Source organism: Tiliqua scincoides, chromosome 7 (assembly GCF_035046505.1).
Source record: "Tiliqua scincoides isolate rTilSci1 chromosome 7, rTilSci1.hap2, whole genome shotgun sequence".
In the NCBI taxonomy this organism is placed as follows: domain Eukaryota; kingdom Metazoa; phylum Chordata; class Lepidosauria; order Squamata; family Scincidae; genus Tiliqua; species Tiliqua scincoides.
The window spans coordinates 71,607,082-71,629,343 of NC_089827.1; the positions used below are offsets into that span (position 1 = coordinate 71,607,082).

At 43.2% G+C, this 22,262-nt stretch overlaps 1 protein-coding gene across 2 annotated transcripts in view; it reads right to left on the reverse strand.

Moving 5' to 3' along the window:
- Positions 1 to 22,262, reverse strand: part of NAV3 (neuron navigator 3) — a 305,431-nt gene that overhangs the window by 181,100 nt on the left and 102,069 nt on the right. For both annotated transcript variants that reach the window (XM_066634436.1, XM_066634435.1), the window contains exons 4-5: positions 18,473 to 18,545; positions 14,192 to 14,375 (exon numbers count right to left, since the gene is read on the reverse strand). In XM_066634436.1, the coding sequence (XP_066490533.1) occupies positions 14,192 to 14,375; positions 18,473 to 18,545 (257 nt within the window). The remainder of the gene's footprint in view (positions 1 to 14,191; positions 14,376 to 18,472; positions 18,546 to 22,262) is intronic.

Below are 22,262 nucleotides of genomic sequence, written 5' to 3' on the forward strand. Positions count from 1 at the left end.
GGCTGATGTGGGTCCAAGAAGACCCATAGGTGACCTGTAGGCTTACACAGAAGTAAGTAAACAAGTTTTCTACTTATCTCTAGTTTGCCTTCAGGTGGCTCCCAAACTCTAGCATACAGTACGTGCCTTCGTGGTGCGGCTGCATGCTACAGCGTGATCGGAGATAGGATAGTGCTGTAGGAAAAGGTATGATAAAGTGTAGGAATAAAGGCGCAAGAAGAAACTGGCCTCAACAGAAGATAAATGTGCCATATTATTTTGTTTGGAGTGGATAGCAAACTGTAATTTCTGCAGGGTACACGAACAGCAGGAAGCTCTTAGAGAGTGCACATGCCCCTGAATTTAATGGATGTTACTTAATCTGCTGCTAAAAGCACATTAGATAAGGCAGAAACATTCTACTCATGTGCAGGCCCCAGTAATGATTTTTAAAATTTTCGTCAATAAATAATTCTTTCAAGCCAGTGTTTTGACTGTTATCGTACTACAGCAGTGTGAAGACCTTTGTGTGCACAGAGATGTTTTTTACAGGTTCTGACCCTGAACATACAAGTAAAAAAAAAAATCCAGGGTCATGAATTAGCAACAGTTGTCATTTTGCTGTGAGTTAGAGAAAATAGGAGCAGGCATTCACTACCTCCACTTTGATGCACTGGAACATTTTGCTGATATAAAAGTGTAGAGTCATTTCCTACCCATGGCATGATCTGTATCTATTTTACTACGGATGAGCACTTCAAGTCTTCTGAAACTCCTTGTGGCCTATATGAAAAGGCACTCTTGCTATTAGATTCTTAATTCTGTTTCCATGATTCATTTCACACTGCCAGGGCTATCACCCTTGCAGTTTTCCTCCTCTCTGTTTATTTCTTGCACCAGAAAATGCAGTTTCACAACCAAGTACACCCATCCTATGACATCTGTTGGTAGTTAATCTTAAGGCAGTCTTTCGGCAACCAGGAATAATTTATTTTATGGAAATATGGGCTAAAACTCTATATAATAAATAACAAATTTATTATACTGACAAGAAAAAAAAAAACACACAGGACTATTACCTGGCTCTAGAGCAGCGATTTTCAACCTTTTTCATCTCATGGCACACTGACAAGGTATTAAAATTATCAAGGTACACCATCAGTTTTATGACATGTGACAAGGCACACCATGCTGCCCATGGGGAACTCACATCCCCAAATGGCCCTACTCATAAATGACCCTTCCCCAAACTTCTGTGGCACACCTGCAGACCATTTGCGGCACACCAGTGTGCCATGGCACAGTGGTTGAAAATGGCTGCTCTAGAGAGTTGAACACACATACCTGGGACTTAAATCTGCCAGTATTAGAGTGAGCAAAACAAAACAAAAAAAACCATAATCATAGACTGCATTTTGTTGTGCTTTATAGAATTTATTTCAGAATGGGTAAGAATTTATTTCAAGCTGCTATCAAATATAGTGAGTAGCAATGGAGAAGAGAGGTGCATTCAATTCAGTATGATCCTCTCTTTGTCTGGTCATCACCTGGTTAATGACATCACTTCCTGCCCTCAGCTGTCCTTTACAGGTAGCTGTCGCCAAAGGTTCTAAGGCAATTCCAGGCAATTCTAAGGCAATTCCAAGGTCAATTCTAAGGCCAATTCTAAGGCCAAAGGTTCTAAGGCAATTCCAGGCAATTCTAAGGCAATTCCAGAGTGACTTTTCATCTGCAGCAGACAAAAATTCTTATTCTGCCAGAGATCAAAAGGATATAAGCCCCCAAAGCCTAGCTACTTCTCTCCCTAATGTCTTTCACAGTTTTAAAGATACAGGCATGCCCCAGTAACCGCAGGGGGTTCCGTTCCATAACCCACCGCAGATACCAAAAACTGCAGATATATGGGATGGCCCCCGCACCCTGGATCCTCCGGAGGCTCTTCTGAGCCTTGCAGAGGCCATGAGCATCCGCCCATGGCCTCCACAGGACTCAGAATGACTGTTTAAAGAAAAGAAAAGTAGCAGCCGGGTTTTACACCAAAACTGGAAGTGATATTTTTATGCCTTTAAGGGCGCAATCCTAACCCCTTATGTCAGTGCTTTCCAGCACTGACATAAGGGCAATGCAGCTCTGAGGTAAGGGAACAAACATTCCCTGACTTTGAGGCAGCCTCCGCGAGTGACACCCAACTGCAGGATGCAGCACACGTCCCATTGGCACCGCTATGCCAGTGCTGGAAAGCACTGACGTAAGGGGTTAGGATTGCACCCTTTAAGGCATTGTGAGGGCCGGAGAAGCCCTCAATGGGCCTTAGAAGAAGAGCCCCACTGAGTCTCCAGAGGTGAGGCGAACCTCCAGAGGCAAGCAGCTCCCCTTGTCGCTGGAAGATGTGCGGGGGGGCCCTGCATCCACGGAACTGTAAATAAGTGAAACCGTGGATATGGGATCTGCAGATACAGGGACCTCCCTGTACAAGTTAAGAGTAATTCAAACAAGACCAAGAAACACACTCCATATAATAAGCTTAGTTGTTCATCTATTAACATCTGAACTTAAGAACATAAGAACATAAGAACAGCCCCACTGGATCAGGCCATAGGCCCATCTAGTCCAGCTTCCTGTATCTCACAGCGGCCCACCAAATGCCCCAGGCGGCCCACCAAATGCCCCAGAACTTATCTGACATATGTTTAACCAAGTTCTGCAATGAAGCGTTGATTTGGTGTGCACTAATGTGAAGAGTGCAGTTCTTTGAACATAGTCATTATGGAAATCATTGTTTGATTTGCTTTCTGATCTGGTGTCAACAAGCATGTCAACCAAACTAACCCAATGAATAGAGTGTAGCAGGGGTTTCTACAGTCGGGCTGTTCAGCACTATTGAGACATTGCTTTCCCACAATAAGCTAGAAGCAGTTAAAATGATGATTCCACAAGGCACGGAAAGTATTGCTACAGCCCCCGTTCAATAAACAGCAAGATTCTATGTATGTTTTAGAGCAGGTCTAAAGGGTTCAGAGCCCTTCTCTCCACTTGCTGACACCAACGTTCCCCCCTCCCCAAATCGTGCCATCATCCTGCTGAGAATCTCCTGTGCATGAATGCCTGACCTTCAAGGGGGAAAGGAATGATTGCTCTCCTGTCTCCCAGTCCATTTCCCTTTGCTTCCAGTATGCTCAGCAAAGAAATGCTGGATATGGGCTAGACTTGCCCATTCTACAGCTGCAGCCACTGTTTTTCCTTTGGCTGTTGCCTCCAGGCGGTTCCCCGGCCGCAAGCAATTCCTTGGACTGCAAAGAGGAAATGAGAGGCAGCTTCCAACAGGGGCTGCAGCTGTAGCATTGGAGGCTTAGATTTCAACTAGACAAGAGAAATGGAGCCAATGGAGATGGGTGGGAACGGAGCTCAGGCTCTAGAACCAGTAGCACTGGGGAAAAGTGGTAGTTCACCTGTGTCCCTCACATGCTTTGCTTGGGACACTAGAAGGTAAGAAGGGGTGAACAAGCAGAGAAGAGAAGAATCATTCTTCCCCCTCCTTTGGGTAGGAGGTTCATGGCAGCTTACAGCCTGGCAAACTATGGGGGAAAGGGCGTTGTGGGATGGGGAGCGGGGAGGAAATTGAGCTGGGCATTACTCTTCACAACAGAGGCCAATATGCAGTGTTTGGAAGGGAAGCACATACTTTAAAAGACAGCACCCTGACAGCCTCAATAATGTACCACTCATCAACTTTAGATTGACTTGCACTGAGACTGTGTTTGAAGTCAAAGAAGCTGCAACAAATTAGACCTGAAAAGAAAAACAACAACCGTGGGAGGATCACTCAGAAAGCACAAGCTACCAATCAGCTATTAAACAATGTCATATGGAGACTCCATCAGAAGTAAGTGATGATGGCAATTCCGGACAAAATAATTAGTGTGGAACACCCTTGGATATTTGTCTTGTCTTAGAAAAGTCTCTTAAATACCCATAGCAACCGTGGGACAGAGGATGAACCCTGTTGTGGATTGGTATTTAAATGTTCATTAGGAACAAAATAAGCAAAATCCTTATTCTCAAATTCTCCAGAAACAGGGATATATAGTGAAATGGCAAAAGTTTCCAGTAACACTAAAGTTTTCAAACAAACAATGAGATGAACTCAGTCACATGCTCCAGAACGATCTCTGCAATCTGGTGACAAGTGGCAGATAAAATTCAGTGCTTCTATTATACAAATAAATCCCCACTTACTTTTGACTATAAACTTGTTTCTGTACTTGTTGCAACCACTCAAAATAAGATAATACCAACTTTCCAGTACCAATACAATCATGCCAACATCCTGCAATGGGAGGAAGTCACAGAGGCCTGTTCAAGGTAAGGAACAAATGTTCTCTTACCTCAGGGCTGCATTGTGCTTGCATCGATGCTGGAAAGTTGGATAGGAAGGTTGGATAGAGCCTGTGTGTATATAGGGGTCTCAGGAAACCCCAAGGCTTACAGGAGCACATTTTGAGAAGTGCTGATTTAGACCAGGGCTGTTTGAACCCTGGCCTGGGGGCCAGCTCTGGGGGTTCAGATGGATTCATCCACCTGGTGAGCGGACCTTTCTGTTCTGTCCGGGTGCTATACAAAGTTCTTCTCAATCAGGGGCCAGGGCGCTCTGGGTAGTCACGTCTGCCCGGATATCCTGTCGTGTGGCCTTCTTGGACATGGACATCAGATACGACTGCCCACAGCGTCCCTGTCCCCCAATCAAGGAGGACTTTGCACAGTACCCAGGTGGAACAGAAAGATGTGGTCTGAACAGGGACTGCTTTTCTGTTGCGCATCAGTGGCAAGTTTGGCCACTGCTGATTTAGACTAATGAGTGGAGTTCTGATATCCCTACCTCAGAAAGGACAGAACTAGAGAAAATACAAAGCAGATCAGTGTATATTAGCTGAGGCTATCAAACATGATCTCTATATTCAGGAAAATTATACTTCAAAATACCAGTTGTTGGGGCACGAATCTCACAGTTGTGCTTGTGAACCTAAGACATGTGGTTGGACAGTGTTTTAAAGACAAGACAGCTGAACAGACAGATGAAACAGAGAACCGACATGACTTGCCAATTCTCATGCCTTTTTTGAGCTGGTCTTGACTGTGGTTTTGTCTTAATAGCGTACATGTTTTGCATTGTACAAGGCAAAAAGCACACTGTGTGTTTGGATCTATGCCATTCTTCTTTTCCAGATTCTGTCACTTTCCACTCAGCTTAGTTATCTATATTTTAAAGTTAACAAACTGGAAAGTCGAAGGAACAAAATAAAGAAAGCAATGTTTTAAGAAGCCCTGATTTGATTAACTGCTTCAATAACATAGGCCGAAATGGGTGTGCAGATCAGAATCATGCATACTTTGGTGTCAGCCTGTGACATTTTTCCTGCAGCACTTCTAAAAGCAGAAGAATAAGAATAAGCAATGAATGTCTCCTTGCCGGGTCTATTAGAAGCTTTTGGGTCCAATTTTTACCAAGATGACAGCTGGAAAGGTTAAATACCTCTCTTCCATAAGCGCTATAACCCAAATCTCACTTAAAAAAAAATAAAGCAGTGGTAAAATCCTATGACACTTGTGTGCATGTTTGTGAACACGTGTGCAGACACATTTGTGGGAGAGTGGGAGAAGGAAGAAATCATATGAGTCAAGCTCATGATCCATGCCAGATGGTAGTCCTTCTGTCTAGGGGCCCTTTCGGTTGTGCCACCATTAAGAGAGGTCACTGGGATGGCAACCAGAAATACGGCCTTCTCAGTGGTGGCACCTGTAGTATGGAATTCCCTTCCCTTTGAGCTGAGAACAGATCCCTCATTACTAGCCTTCCAGCGAGGCGCAAAGACATCTTGATTCCAAAAAGCCTTTGGTACCCTGTAGGATTTTAGGGTATGATGGCCGCAGACTGGCTCACGCTTTCTAATAATTTGTTTAATGTTTTATAATTGACTTTTTTTTCCTGCTGCTGCTGCTGCTTACCACTAGCTAGCTCTTAATGTATATTAATGTATATTTTATAGTTTTGCGTGTATTTTATAGTTTATGTATTTATCTTTTTATGTATTTTAATGGGTTGTGAGCCACCTTGGTTGCCTTTGGGGAGAAAGGTGGAGTAAAACAAACAAACAAACAAACAAACAAACGAGTCTTGCAACTGCATGACTCAGCTCGCCAGTGCGTTCTGCATTAGGGAAGTTCAAGGATCACACTGTAGGCTCTCAGGGGTCCTGTGGGACCTCAGGTAGTGCCCGACCTGGCTGGCCCAACACTGGCCCTACAGTCGGGGCCAAACTCTGCATTTATCATATTATATAGTCTGGTCAGGGGTGTATGGGGTGTTCAGGGAGGGGTAGTACCTCTGGTATAGGGGCATGTTGTGTCCTTTTAGGGCAGCTCGTCCACCTTTGGTCCCCACCTGTCACTCAGCTCTCACCTGTGGCTCCCAGTAGCTGTAGCATGCGCAGCGGCCACACCCCGGGCAACAGCTTCGACAGGCTGGCCAAACCAGGTTGAGGGTAGCCGTCGGGTCATTGACCTTCGGGAAGATTGGGACTTGTCTATCCCGAGCATGTGAAGACAGACTCCGGCAGATTGAGTGGATGAGACCTACTAGAATAGGACCAACGGTCATGAACGCAGTTTCTGCAAGTGACATGGTATGCTAAGAGCACGGCAAGACATGAAAGACGCCCTGGTCAACCACTGCGCCCAGCCATCTCCAACCGTCTCGACTTCTGTCCTGCCATTGGAGCAAGATGGAATCTGGGAAAAGAGAGTGAGGCTGACTATGCACACCTCTCCCTCACTTTAATGCAATTCATGCGCAAGTCTTGACATCCCAGATGTCACCCCTGGGGGCTGGGGGATAAGAATAGGCCCTCAGTTTGGCTGTACAGTGGTGCCTTGCATAACAAAGTTAATCCGTTCCGCGAATCCTTTCGTTATGCGAGTTTTTCGTTTTGCGAAGCACGTTTTCCCATAGGAATGCATTGAAATTTAATTAATGCGTTCCTATGGGCAAGAAAAGTCAGAACAAAGTCAAATTTGGTTTACAAAGTGTTTATTAAGTGCTCTTTAAAGGCATACATACTGTACAGAGGATTTCAAAAACAGGGGGGATGCTGAGTGGGGAACTTGAAGGCTGTAATCCTGTGCACACTTTCCTGGGAGTAAGCACAATGGGACTTACTTCTGAGGAGACACGCACAGGATTGTGCTCTAAGCTGGGGAGGACACAGCAGCTGCACTCAATTGCTTGCTTTTGCCGTGATCATGGGGGGAAATGTGAAGGAAATGGGGCAGTGAGAGGGTGAATGAGTGATGGGGGGATGCTGAGTGGGGAGTTTGAAGGCTGTAATCCTGTGCACACTTTCCTGGGAGCAAGCTGACATGAAGATCCTCCCCTTACTAGGGTAGACGGGATCATAAAGTGACATGAAGATCCGCCCCTTACTAGGGTGGACGGGATAATAAAGGGACATGAAGATCCGCCCCTTACTAGGGTGAACGGGATCATAAAGGGACATGAAGATCCGCCCCTTACTAGGGTGAACGGGATCATAAAGGGACATGAAGATCTGCCCCTTACTAGGGTGGATGGGATCATAAACTGACATGAAGATCCGCCCCTTACTAGGGTGAACGAAATCATAAAGTGACATGAAGATCCGCCCCTTACTAGGGTGGACGGGATCATAAACTGACATGAAGATCCGCCCCTTACTAGGGTGAACGAAATCATAAAGTGACATGAAGATCCGCCCCTTACTAGGGTGGACGGGATCATAAAGGGACATGAAGATCCGCCCCTTACTAGGGTGGACGGGATCATAAAGGGACATGAAGATCCCCCCCCCTTAAGACAAACCAGGACAATTAAAAAAAAATTGTTATGCGAAGTATAAGTCATAAAAATTCGTTATGCGAGTTACCAAACTTCGCACACCGCTTTCGTTCTGCGGGTTTTTCGCTGCGCGGGGCATTCGTTATGCGAGGTACCACTGTACTTGTTGTAAGAAGCAACTAAACAAACACTGGGTAGATGGACTCATTAACCTGGGAAGGCAGCTCATCTGAGAGAAGGAAAACTCTGATCCCAAACCTCCACTGCCTTGTGGCTACATCCAGTTATGAAAAGGCTTCAGGAGTCAACCTCCAGGCAAAATCCAGAGCCGGAGTCCCTGAGGCAGTTCATGGCTGAACACAGTCAGGTTCTGGCAACTCCTGCGACGCTGCTGGAACCAACCGTATTGGCTTCTGCCTTTCCATTGGACCATTTCAGCGACGTGCAGAGGGGAGATTTGCTGCATGGGAAACAGTCTATCCTCCATATCTACTTTACCCAGGCCTCGCGCTCTGGAGGGGACATTCTATTCCAGAACCACCATTCAGAGAGCGATACCATAGTCTTCTGAGACTGAAGGATGCCAATGCAGTCTGGTCATGAGAGGCAAAGTAAAACAGTATTCAGAGTCATGCTTATAAATGAAAAATGGCCTTAAGGATCAGCCACCTAAATTATGTTTGCTTTCCTAAAGTAACAAAGGGTAAACTTTAATGAATTAACCAAATCCAGCTGGCTCTCAAACTGTGACCACCATTCCTGTTGTGATAATGCTGGTTTGTCTGCCTTTTGGAATTTTGCTGACAGCTCTCTGAAATCGGTTACTGACTAATCCATGAATGAGGGAGAGTTTTTATCGACATGTGTTTTCTTTTAGTATCTGGGTGGCTGAGAGATCATCACTATAGCAAGCTTAGATATATGCTGCAATGATGAAATAAACTAGTCATCCATGACATAAAATATAATGTTGTCTTTGTTGTCATACATTTCTACTGACAGACACAAGAAAGGACATCAGCATTGTGACCTTTCTGTAAAACAAACAAAAAATAAAACCATGATGAACACGCAATTGTTCTGTAGAAAAATAATTAAGTAAAAATCTTGGACAGACTTGTATTCATTCCTTTGGCAGAGCTTAGGGTTGGCCAAAATGCCTTTTTAAAAAAAGTTTCATAAACGAGAAAGAAGTTTAAAAAAAAAAAAAAAAATTCATATTTAGCTCTATAAATCTGTTCTACAGATCAACTATCTTTTCAAAATGATAGTACTCTTACTCCCAATATTGATTTTTAGGCCTGGAATGTTGCCTTTGTCAGTACTTGGCAAACAATATTATAAGCCTTTTTTTGTTGGCATCCTTCAGTCTCAGAAGACTATGGTATCGCGCTCTGAATAGTGGTTCTGGAACAGAGTGTCCTCTCCAGTGCGCGAAGCCTGGGCAAAGTAGATATGGAGGATAGACTGTTACCCATGCAGCAAATCCCTCCTCTCCACGTCACTGAAATGGTCCAATGGAAAGGCAGAAGTCAATACAGTTGGTTCCAGAGGCGTCGCAGGAGTTGCCAGAACGTGACTGTGTTCAGCCATGAACTGCCTCAGGGACTCTGGCTCCAGATTTTGCCTCGAGGTTGACTCCTGAAGCCTTTTCCATAACTGGATGTAGCCACAAGGCAGTGGAGGTTTGGGATCAGAGTTTTCTCTCAGATGAGCTGCCTTCCCAGGCTGACGAGTCCCATCTACCCGGTGGCTGTTTAGTCGCCTCTTACGACAAGTACAGCCAAACTGAGGGCCTATTCTTATCCCCAGCCCCCAGGGGTTATACATTATAAGCCTATACAACAATTAATCAGTCTATTATAGATGAACTACTACTTCTAAACATGGGCTAGTCACCCAATCGAGTTTATAATTTATGACTCCTCAGAGGAAGGGGGGCAAAAGGTGGCTATTTCATCCATGCCAGGCAGTTATCCATTATTCTGAGGAGAGCTGTTTGAGGATTAATAAGGCCCTTGCCATTTAGGAGGAATAAGTTTTAATTACAGCATTTTAGCCTAATTTGTGTACATTCCGGTATATTTAGATTTTGTAACACAGTGGTGTATCCTACAGGGGGATAGTTGCAGAGGTCTCTGGGCAATGGCAATTTTGGTCCTGGCCACTGTGCCACCCGGGGCCAAGATCAAAAACTGGAAGTGAAATTTTTAGGTATTCTGGGGCCCTCAGAAAACCTTTTGGAGGCAGTCTTCCTGGCCCCTCACAAGGCCTTCTAAGGCCCTGTAGAGGGGCCTTATAGGAAAAAAGGTGATAGGGGAGGGGGTCGTGGTGATGCACCCTGCTGGATGGCGTCCCAATACATTTGCCCCCAACCTTCCCCCAGGTACAGCAGTGGGTAAGGGAACAATTAACCCCTTATCTAGAGGCAAGCCTCCATGATGCAGGGGGGCTCCCCAGACCTGCACTAGCTAAACTGCTGGCATAGGTACACTAGGACCCACACCAAGGGAAGTGGGCTAGGATTCAGCAGATGCCACTGCCACTAAACTTGCTTCCCTTCTCAGACCCAATCTGCCCATCCCCTGCCCTGTCACTAATGTATTCCACCCTCCCCCGTTCCCCGCTTAGCAATCAAATAATACAATACTACTAAGTCACTAGCTGGTGGAAAGAAGAGATGAAAGCAAAAAAAAAAGGGGGAACAGGAATCTACATACTTGGGCAAGTCAGGTTGGTAGCTGATAACCAAAGTAATCAAATTACTTGATTATTGCAAAAATAACCAGTTATTGTTAGAAGCCTGGAAAGGATATGCAAAGCCATGACTGCCGTTCATTCTATGAAAGCCAGGACAGCATGGGAACCTAACCAGAGTAGGCCCATGCTTAGCTGAAGTGAAGCTACCTGGTCCTCTCATGAGCTCCACCAGTCTCAGAATGCAAAGGGACTTAACATCAAATGCAAGCTGAGCGTCTCTGGCCCACTCTTGTCTTTCTCAGGCATCAACCAGGTGCCCAGTCGAATCCCAGTCGGAGCTGGGCAAAGGATATACCCGTCCTCATCCATGGGCAGGGGGGATAGCAATGTTTTTACAATCTGAACTCCGTTACATGGAAGCATAATTACATTGCCAAGTTACACTTTCATTCTGTTATTGGAAGACAAGGAGTCGCTCAATAGTTTCCCTTCACATCCCACAAAATCAAGATAAATGTGAACAATCTTTTTTTTTTACCAGGCAGCCTCCAAGTTACAGCCCATTAAATTAAATTCTTCTACCTGGTCCAGAAATGTTTTTAAAGTCGCACAAAGAAACTTATTGATTGGTTAACCTTTTTTTTTTTTTTTAAAAAAAAAGAGCATTCCAGACTTTGCAATTATTCTCAATTCAAATACAATCTCTTACCAATAATGCAAACCTTAGTATGAGTCATAAATTGGAATGTTCAAGCACAGATTAAGACAAACTATCTACAAAATGTTAAGAAGATGAAGTAAGGATGCAACTGGCACATCTATACTTGGAAAATTAACGAATAGGCCCAGAAGGTGCACTTTCAATGCACCACCTCCCCTTTCGTATTCAAGCACCACCTCACTCATCCATCTTTCAGTTCATGCTCTTCCTCAGCAGCAAAACCATACGCATACGGGATTTACTTGTCCATACCCCATTACAACAAATGTGTTGCTTAGGGCTGGTTTGAAAGTAAAACATAATCAAAGGGAGGAAGATACTTTCAGGATATTAAATAGGAGAATCACCAAAGGGATCCCATATTCAGCCAACATGGAGTCTGCTGAATTCTCATCACACCTTTCAGATATTCTTGTTCAGATATTACATCAAAGAAATCATTTACATGGAAGGCAAAGAGCCCAATCATAACTAAATCCATGCATAGCGATGCAGCAGTGCCAGTGTGGGCTATGATGCATCCCATAGGGAATTTTGGCTGCTTGAGGACTCCATGGTGTAAGGGGACATTTGTCCACTTGCCCCAGGTAAGCGCCAGCAGCTGCAGTGGATCAATGCAGACCAGTGATATTGCTGGCGCAAGTCAGAGATGATTCATGTAGGTGGGTCAGAACCAGGAAGGGGATTAGGATATGGTGAGCGCCGTTGCCACCAACCCCACCTCCCTCCCAAGCCTAACTCGCCCATGCCTTGCCCCATCTCCTCCCCATCTAGCCCCTCCCCACCCTCCCCCTACGCCTGGCATACCTGGACCTGTGGTCATCCCTGCAACCACTGGTGCCAGCGGGAAGGCTCTGGCTTTCCTGCTGGCACACCTGCTAGCAGTGCTGTCACAAAGTGCTTTCCAGCGCTTTTGCAACACGGCTTCAGTACAATGGGGCCAAAAATCAAAATTATCATGAAAAGTAAAGGATAAATTCATGGTAAAACCTGGTTTCTGTGACATGACCTACAATAAAGAATGCTTGCATATGATTTTCAGTTTCATTGGGGAAATAATGCGTACAAACTGCTAATAATTCCTCCATGAATTGAATTTCAAAGAATAAGAAAAATAAGCCATTAAGAAAAGCTCTTCAAGTTTCTGCCTGAGAAGAGCACTTAATTACAGTTTAGTGCGTAGTTTACCCAAAGCAACACTTGCTATTAAAATACATGGCAATCGTGCATAGCTTTATTATAACAATGAATTACATTCAAACAGGTTTTATAAATTGTATGCTTTGTCTACAGTTATAGAAGTCTGATCTTCTAAGTGTGCTGGTTTCATTCATGTCAATGGAACGCTGACAATGATTTAAGGCGCAGTTCTAACCCACTTTCCAGCACCGACATAAAGTCATTGCAGCTCCGAGGTAAGGGAACAAACATTCCCTTACTTTGAGGAGGCCTCCGTGAGTGCCACCCAACTGCAGGATGCAGCACGTGACCCAGTGGCACAGTGCTGGAAAGTGGATTAGGATTTGGGCCTTAGATAAATACTGTAATGAATAATCCTTTCATGGTGGATAGTTTGAGTTGTGCTAAATGCTTTTGACTTGTATGCGTGATGTTTCCTTCCACCCTTAATCAGTGAGCTGGAGATTTATGCAACAATCTGAAAGGTATGTTCCCTGTAACTGTCAGCTGTCATTAAAACTTGTCACAGTCTTAAGAACCACCAGAAGCAGCTAGAATACCCCGGCTGAAGGGAGGGCAGGGCATCTCATTCCCCACCATCTCTGCTAAATGGAGCCACTGCAGGCAAAGAAGAATACTCAGTACCCAGGAGCTACTCTTGTGTCTGCAGCCACATTCTACAACTATCGGTCCAACCCACTGAAACACAGACTATATTTGTTTTTGTCTTCATGTGGTCCAACGTTTGGCTATACAGTGGGCCCTCCTTATTCACAGGCTTGGGCCACGGATTTGAGCCACCACAGATGCCAAGCCTGTTCCTCAGGGGTCCCCCCAGATGTGATCAGAAGTCACTTTCAGTTGTGACCGGGAGATGTTCTGATCCATCTGGAGGCCAATGGGGTCTCCGCACGTGACCAGAAGTTTCAGAAGGCAACCAAAAGTTGTGGATGAGAACCAAAATTCTGGTTGCATCTAGAAGGCCTTCTGAGGAGACAGGGAGACCAGTGCAACCTTCAGATAGGTCACTGCTGCATTGCAACCCTGCCCCCCCCCCATGAATTCAAACATCCACTGATTTTAGCATCCACAGGGGGTCCTGAAACCAATCCCCTGAGGATACAGATGGCCCACTCTATAGTCATTTCCATGCCTGGGGTCACCTGCTATATCCTTTATTGTCATTTGCCACAGTTTCTGTCAAGTCTGCTCAGAAAAGGAAAAGACAAACGCAATTGTAAGAATGCAAGGCTTCGTGCACAAGAATATAAATGAACAGTGTTATGCACTTGTTTAGGGATTATGGAGGAGGGTATATCCTGTTGCTCAGTCATGTTTTAAGTACTGGAGTAAAGATGTCTTTCCCCCCTCCAGAATATCATGTCAGTGTGGTGATATGCCCTTTTTATTCCTTGGTTCAACTACCTAAAGCGCATCATTAGTGACTGCCGACATGCTCCAGTATGAACACTGCTGGAGTTAAGAGTATTCAAGATTCAAATTGCAGTCGTAAATCTGAAGTAACTGTGTGTGAATATAGCCAAAGGGCTGCAATCCTTTGCAGACTTACTCCCTTGCAAGTCCAATTTAACTTAGAGAGGCTTCCGTTCAAATAAACACACGTAAAGACTGGGCTACAGGTTTGATTTTAAATTTTCCTCTTCGTTCTGAGGATCTTTAAACCTTTGTTACAATCTGAATGCACTTCAAGTCCATCTTTTAGAGAAGGAAACAGGCTACCCTACCTGGACTGCATATCTTGCTGCGTTTTGGGCTGGCCAGCGTCAGTGGAAGGTGGAGAATGAGAGACGTGCTGTTGTAGCTCTACCAAGGACTGATAGTACTGCTGCTGTTGGTGTTGCTGCTGTTTATACCGAGACAAACTGAAAAACAGCCCTAGGATGGCTTTCAAATTTCCATTCCTTATTTCTGCAAAAAATAAGAAAAAGAAGCAAAAATATCAGACTTCCCTTTTTCCCACAGGCATCTATAGGATGGACACTGACACCAGTGATCGGTTTAGCAATAGTGCATTCAAGTCCTGATATCATGTCACTTCAGAGATTGCTTTATGCCTGAATCTTGCATTTAATACTTTTCTCCCCATGGAAAGTGCTTATTGGTGCAAGATGATCCCCCAGAAATATATTCATACACATTTCCTAAAGCAAAATACAGCAAGTCCTCACTTAAAGTTTTCGGTAGGTTCTTGGAAACTACGGCAATTTAAGTGAAATGACTTATACCGAAACCAGTTTCACCATAGGTAGGTAGATATCACTCTCTCAAGTGGCAGGCTCACTGAACGCTTTCCTATTGCACTGCAAAGCATTGCCGCACTCCAGAACGCCTTGCGGAAGGCATTCAGGGGGGTGACAAAGCCAAGGAAGTGGGTTGCGGGCACAACGTGACCCAGACGTGGTTTCTGGTGGTCCTGCAATGTGTAGCCATGGAGGACACAGAGGTCAGAACATTGAGAACTGCTGACCAACCTTAAAATGAAACAATTTTGCATGAAACAACTTTAAGTGAGGACTTCCTGTATGTTGGTAGACATAAAACTGCTTTATTTAAATTCATTTCGTTGTAAAGTTGTTGAGAAAAAAAAAATGGATTCCTGCATCTATGTGGAGTTTGCACATTTATTTCAGTGTTTAATATTGGAAGTGTTTTGGGTCTTTATTTAGAACAGCGATTTTCAACCTTTCACATCTCATGGCACACTAAGCAAGTGCTAAAATTGTCAAGGCACATCTCACTGCCGGCCAGGGGCTCACATCCCCCAATGGCCCTGCTAACAAATGACCGTCCCCCAAACTCCCACGGCACACCTGCAGACTATTCGCAGCACACCAATTTGCCACAGCACAGTGGCTGAAAATTGCTGATTTAGAAGTTTGGTCATGTTTTTATGAACAGAAATATTTAGGAACATAACTCTTTTTTGTCAATTAGCCTATGATAAAATTGGTTTCATTATAAATTGTTTCGCTTAAAGTTGCCATTTCCAAGACCCTATTGACAACTTTATGTGAGAAACTGCTGTATTTCAGTTATAATTAAATAAGCAGCTTTAAAGTCAGATAATAACAAACAGGGTAAGTAGAAAATCACAGTATTTTTCCCCCCTTTAAAAATGGTGTAGAAATGAGGACACAGTACTAACTTAAGTGTGGGTTTGGAGCATCTCCATTTTTTCCTCCAGGTGCAGTTTTAATAATGTTCCAGTGCATTATGTCATTCTATGGAAGGTCATATCAACTGATTTGCTTTTGAAGTGTTAGTATATTCAGTTAGCATCATTAATTTTTTGAAGGATATCCTTTGGTAACCCCAATGAATTGGCTATCCTTCTAAGAATACTTTTACTGCTTCTCTTTTTCAGGATACACATTATGATTTATTGGGTGAGAGCAGCAGCAAGGAATGCCCTCTGTGAAATACTAAAATTCATAACCAGAATCTGTGGTTACATCGACGATAGCTATACAGTGGTAGTTAGAAAAGTTTGCTAGAATAGTGAATACCCAGAGGTCCTATTCTGTCAAAGACTTCCTTCAGAGATGAAAGAGTCACATAGCATTATCATTCTCTAGATCAGCCATTTTCTACACTGTGCCATGGCACACTGGTGTGCCGCGAATGGTCCCCAGGTGTGCCGCAGCAATTTGGGAGAGGGTCATTTATCAATAGGACCATTAGGGGATGTGAGCCCCCATTGACAGCACAGTATGCTTTGTCAATTGTCAAAAAGCTAATGGTTTGCCTTGACCATTTTAGTGCCTTGCCAGTGTGCCGCGAGATGAAAAAGGTTGAAAATCACTGCTCTAGATATTGATAATATGTAAAGGTGGATGAAAACCATTTTATTTTTTCACAGATTTCAGTGTTTCCAAAGTTAGAAATGCAGAAAGCTGTGTTAGGGTGCATCTTTATAAATTATAATTATAAATTATAATAGCTTTAAATGTGTACTAGGTAGGTGATACAGGTGACATAATGTCACCAGATGCAGCCACATTCAAGTAGAGGTGTTATAGATTGGGGTTTTTTGTTTTTGCAGATTCTGATTGATTGATCTGTCTGTCTGTCTGTCTTACAAAAATGAGAAGTGCAGAAAGTGGTGTTATGTGTTTTTATATTTCGTTATCACTGAAAAAAATCACCTCTAATAATTTGTATGTTGCACATACACTGAATTTGATTGCACTGAATACCTCGTTGGTTTATTTAAAATAAATAAGTTTAAAGTAAAATTTGTTTTAAAAAAAATAATGATAAATTCAAAACACAAAAGTTACATTTGTGATAATAAAGAACAATACAAGGCAGAGTTAACAATCATTTTCAATTTTTTTTTAGTAGGATAATCACAGAGAGAGAGAGAGAGAGAGAGAGAGAGAGAGAGCAAGATCTCTTCCCATGATCATCAAAGAAACCTGCATTGACTGATGTGAATGTGAGGGAACTATTATACATAAAAATATTCTCCACTGAAGTGAATGGTATCTGACTGTGTTCTTTTGAGCATGTTTGAGAAAATATCTTTCAGCCATTTGAACTTTTTCCACTGCACTCATTTATAAGTCAAGACACCTAGTACGTCAAATTTCACAAGAGATGCTCATTGTGTAGAAATGAGAGCAGTATCTGACATCTGTATCTTACATTTAATGTATACAAGAGAGACGTTATAATTCCAAATTCAGCATCATACCAGCCATTTCTGCTAAAGAAATGATTTCAGGATTTTAACTGCATTTATACTTAGGCCCAATCCTAGCCAACTTTGCAGCTGTGCCAACGGGTTGTGTGCTTCATCCTGCAAGAGGGCGGAGGGGCTCTCACAGGGCCCAATCCTATCCAATTTCCCAGTGCCGGTGTAGCCGGGCCAATGGGTGTGCACTGTATCCTGTGGTGGGGAGGCAGTCACAGGGGCTTCCTCAAGGTATGGGAACATTTGTTCCCTTACCTCGGGACTGCATTATGGCTACACTGGTACTGGAAAGTTGGATAGGATTGGGCCCATAGTTGCCTCCTCAAGGTAAGGGAGCATTTGCTGTGCAGCTGCATCAGTGCTGGAAAGTTGGATAAGACTGGTCTCTTTTTTATGCCAATAAAGGTTTTACATACATTGGGGCCCTTAATCTCTTGCTACATTGAGGTTAAAATACAGAGGATCTTCAAATCCTGCCAAAGTCAGGACATAATTTTCATTGCTTCACAATTTAAACATCAGTTCCTATGTTGCTACTTCAAAATTACTCAGAGAGGCATACAGTATATAATACAATAAAATATTATTTAAACAGGCAAAAATGGCACATGAAATATGTCATTCACTGTATGAATTTAAAAATAATTTTTTCTCTAAGTACATATAATTTGTGCCCTCCACATCAGACTATGGCCGATACCTGAAGTAACTACAAATCCCCAAACTGAAAAATATACTCACAAGTCTTCTATGACATACTGTATATATACAGTATTCACTGTATATATACATGTGTGTATATATTGTATATAATTCTTATTAGCATAGTCAATGAGCACCATGCACTTTATTAAAGTTGAAATCCTAGGCACTTACCTGGGAGTAAGCTCCACTGAACACAGTGGGGTTTACACATTTAAATGCACCTACACAGGACTGCGCTTTAAATGAAATTTGTTGTTCAGTTGAGTGGAAGATGAACTGTGCACTATGCTAGAGATATTCACCAAAAGTCACACTCATTCATTCTTTAATATGTGCATGCGGAAATAATATTTATAGCTATGTATCTTTTAAGAACAAGAGGAATTGGAGACTATGCATACACGGTGGAAATACTAATTTAAATAAAAGGACCAGTGGAAAGTTTCATTTTCCATTATAATCTACACCAAGAAGGTGAAACCAATATTATGCATTTCATAAATATCAAAATACCTTTCCCCCCCCATGCTATGTTGATTTTCACTGCAAATAAATTATCCAAGAAGGAATTCTATTATCTGAACTGACAGTGTGTTTTGCTTACCTTCAGCAGAAAGACCTTGGACATTTACTCCTCTGGCAGCCAGAAAGCTAAGACAGACGTCAACGTTCTCAATCTGCAAAATGAACAAGAAATAGCAAACATGGTTAAAGACTATTTTCACAAAACAGATTTAAAAGTAAAAGGCAGCAGTTGGGAAGGGGGACAAAAAAAAAAGAAATGAATACTTTACATTCACTGCATACTCCAGTTCTTTACTAAAGTTTAGCAAGAATGATTACTGCTAATTGGGCAGCCGCTATAAAAGCTTTCATTGTCCACTTTGGTGCTTAAAAAACAATTCATAAAGGGTTGATCCAGAATGGCATGCTGACAAATCAGCAACCCACCTTCTTAACATAAAACTGGATTCTGCTGCATACTCTAAGTGGCAACCATGAAAGCTCCAATGCAAAACTGAACACTGCGTTGTGTGTCCAAAGATGTGGGCGACGGTTTCAAGAAAAAAAAGTAACACAAATATTTCACAAATATGTCAAAAATATTTGCCTGGAATGAAGTGTACAGGTGGGGCCTGAGTATCCACGGGGGATCCATTCTCAGGATAAGGAAACCTGCAATTTTTGGCCACAAAGCCCCTGAAGGGGACCAGAGTTGTCCTCCAGTTCCCTCCAGAGGGCTTTCCAAAGCCCGCAGAAGCTGTGCGTGTCTGCCTGCAGCCTCTGTGGGCTTCAGAATTACCCCATAGTGCAAACACGCTACTTTTGGTTTTGGGGCGAAAACCAGAAATGACATTTTAATGCCTTTAAAAGGCATTAAGAAAACTCAGGAAGCCCCACAGGACAGCTCTGGTCCCCTTCAGAGGGTTCAGGTGGAGCCCAGCCTGGCTCCACATGGGTCCAGGGAATCCGTGTTCAGCCAGATCCACGGATTAAAATCCTCAGATAAACAGGCTCCACCTGTAACGACATAAGTAATCAATAATGAAGCCTATAGACTCTTTCAGACCATTACTCCCCATATGCACAACAAGTGCAAACACAAATGTCTTTGTATTCTGTGGGGTGTCTGAACAAGACAATCCATAGGTATGTATGTAGGTATTCAACACAATCAGGAACAATGATTTTGCAGAGCTCTTGATGGGGCAGTTACATCTACTCTGTGGCTTACAGCTTAGAAAAAAGATTAGCAGGTAACAGGCCAGGAGCATTTTAGTACATAAAAATTAGTCATGTTGATGACAGAGAGTATCAGTCTATTAGGGCCTCCGAAGGAACAACCAGACACAATGAGTTCAAGCGTGATGATGAAAAACTGAGTATGGGTAGAAGGAAATACCGTTATGTATAAAAATAATTGTTCAGAATTGTTCAATGAAACAAATTGCCAAGAAAAGGATTGTGGCTAAGAACTGTTACACATAAGCTCAAGTGCGTGCCCAGCAGGATTTTTTATACTGCTTTTCTCTGAACAGCGGGCAGCCTCGTGCTGTATCTCTTGGGATCGTGGGTCCTTTGGTGTGACTTATTATTCATTATTATTAACAGTATTTATATATCGCTTTTCAACTAAAAGTTCACAAAGCGGTTTACAGAGAAAAATCAAATAACTAAATGGCTCCCTGTCCTAAAAGGGCTCACAATCTAAAAAGATGCAAATGAATACCAGCAGACAGCCACTAGAACAGACAGTGCTGGTGTGAGGTGGGCCAGTTACTCTCCCCCTGCTAAAAAAAAAGGAGCACCCACTTGAAAAAGTGCCTCTTACCCAATTAGCAGGGGTTAAAGCCCAATCCTATCCCTGCTGCCGAGTGCAGCAGAACCAAAATGGCTACCACTGTATCCAGCAGCAATACTGAGGTTGCCGGAGTCCCTGAGGCAGTTCATGGCTGAACACAGTCACGTTCTGGCAACTCCTGCGACACTGCTGGCCGCTGGAACCAACCGTATTGGCCTCTGCCTTTCCCTTGGACCATTTCAGCGACGTGGAGAGGGGAGGTTTGCTGCATAGGTAACAGCCTATCCCCCATACCTACTTTACCAGGCTTCGCGCACTGGAGAGGACACTCTGTTCCAGAACCACCATTCAGAGCGTGACACCATAGGCTTCCGAGACTGAAGGATGCCAACCAAGAAGACTGAGGTTGCCAAAAGGTTGACTCCTGTCACCTTCTCCCAGGGAAAGCTGCAGGCCCCGCAATGGGGCATCTCAAGTCTGGCTATTTTGCCCAAGTGGGCTTGAGAACCTGTGTCAGATTTTTCAACCTGACACTGAGGGCATTGGAAGATCTGCTGCCCACTCTTTCAAATTTTGTGAAACCCCTTTCCAAGCAGCACACATACTTGTGTTCTTTGTCTCCTGGCCACTTTACAAAAAGCCATGGCAGAAGAAAGACAGCTGCCTTTTCCCACATGTTGAGGAGAAAGGAATCAGCTCCCCTCTTCCTCCCACTCAAGAACAGTGTGGGGTGGCTGGGCAGGAAGTGGGTCAGGGGAGATGGCAAAGAAGAGTGCATTGCGGTTCATCCCCTCCCTTATTTGCCACCCATTCCACTGCCTGAAGTGAGGGGTTCAACTGGCCTCATGGCTGGGCTATCCCTGAATATAAACTGCACAACACAGGGTCTGTGCCATTTATTGAAGTGGAGGTATGGGTACAGAAATAAATAAATATCTTGACAATTTATGCCCTGCCTATCTATCCTATAGGGCCAGCAAGGAACCTTACAAAATACAGAATCCATGGATCCTGTATCTGTGGTTTCATTTATTTACAGATCAGGGATCCACAGTTCCCCTGCTGGGCTCAGAATGACTGAAAATAGTGATAAACGTCACTTTCAGGTTTTTTTTTTGCAAACTGAAAGGCTTCCCCGGCCCTCCTAATTTCTTTTAAAGGCATAAAAACATCCCTTTTGGTTTGGCGATAAAACTTAATTGGTGCTCTGGATTTAAGACTTTGTATTTGTATTTTCTAGGAAAACGGGATCAATCCGGGGAGGTAAAAGAGGCAATCTGAATTATTCTTTTATTGCTACTACCACAAAATAAAGTTTTAAAAAACAAAGTTAAGAACTATTTTTAAGCAGGGTACACAGAAGAAGCAAACTTATACTGGAACACTCTTTTAACACTTAAGAAAATTTGCCAAAAGTCTAAAGGTGTATATTTTATGCAAAAAACAGGGAATCAGCACACTAAGTTTATCCAGTAGAAGACAAATATTTATCAGAGTAGTTCTTCATACACGAATCAAAGAGCATCCAAAGAGCAACTCACATCTGTCAAGAGCAGGGCGAACACACCTCTCCAATGTGTATTTTCCTAAGGCCAACTAAATGTAAATAATATGATAGCTAACACATTCAAATAAACATATTGGTCTAGGTTTTAATGATGCTCTTATGTCAGTCTGGACCAACTTCACACAAGTACATAGGCTGAATTCAGAATTTGCACTTGTGCCCTCAAGGTCAAGAACATCATTTCCCAACATGTTTAACGGGATATTTACTTGGGATAATTGGGTAAGCACAAACTGGGTATGTTTTATGAAGACTACACATGCTATGAGTATCTTTATTTATGTGACTAAATTAATGGAAAAACTCCCTCAAAAAGAAAAAACTCCTCTGGAGAAACTGCTCAAAAAAAGTAATTAAGGGCATCTTTTGCACTTGTAGAGCTGGATGCAAAGGGAGAGACACTTTCTGTAGAACGATCTGCGCTGCTTGAAATCGAGCAATTTTATTCACGTATACACTGTTTAAGTGTCATCTTCCAAAATGGCAAAAGAATATTCCTCCTCTCAGTATCTCCCCCTCCCCACT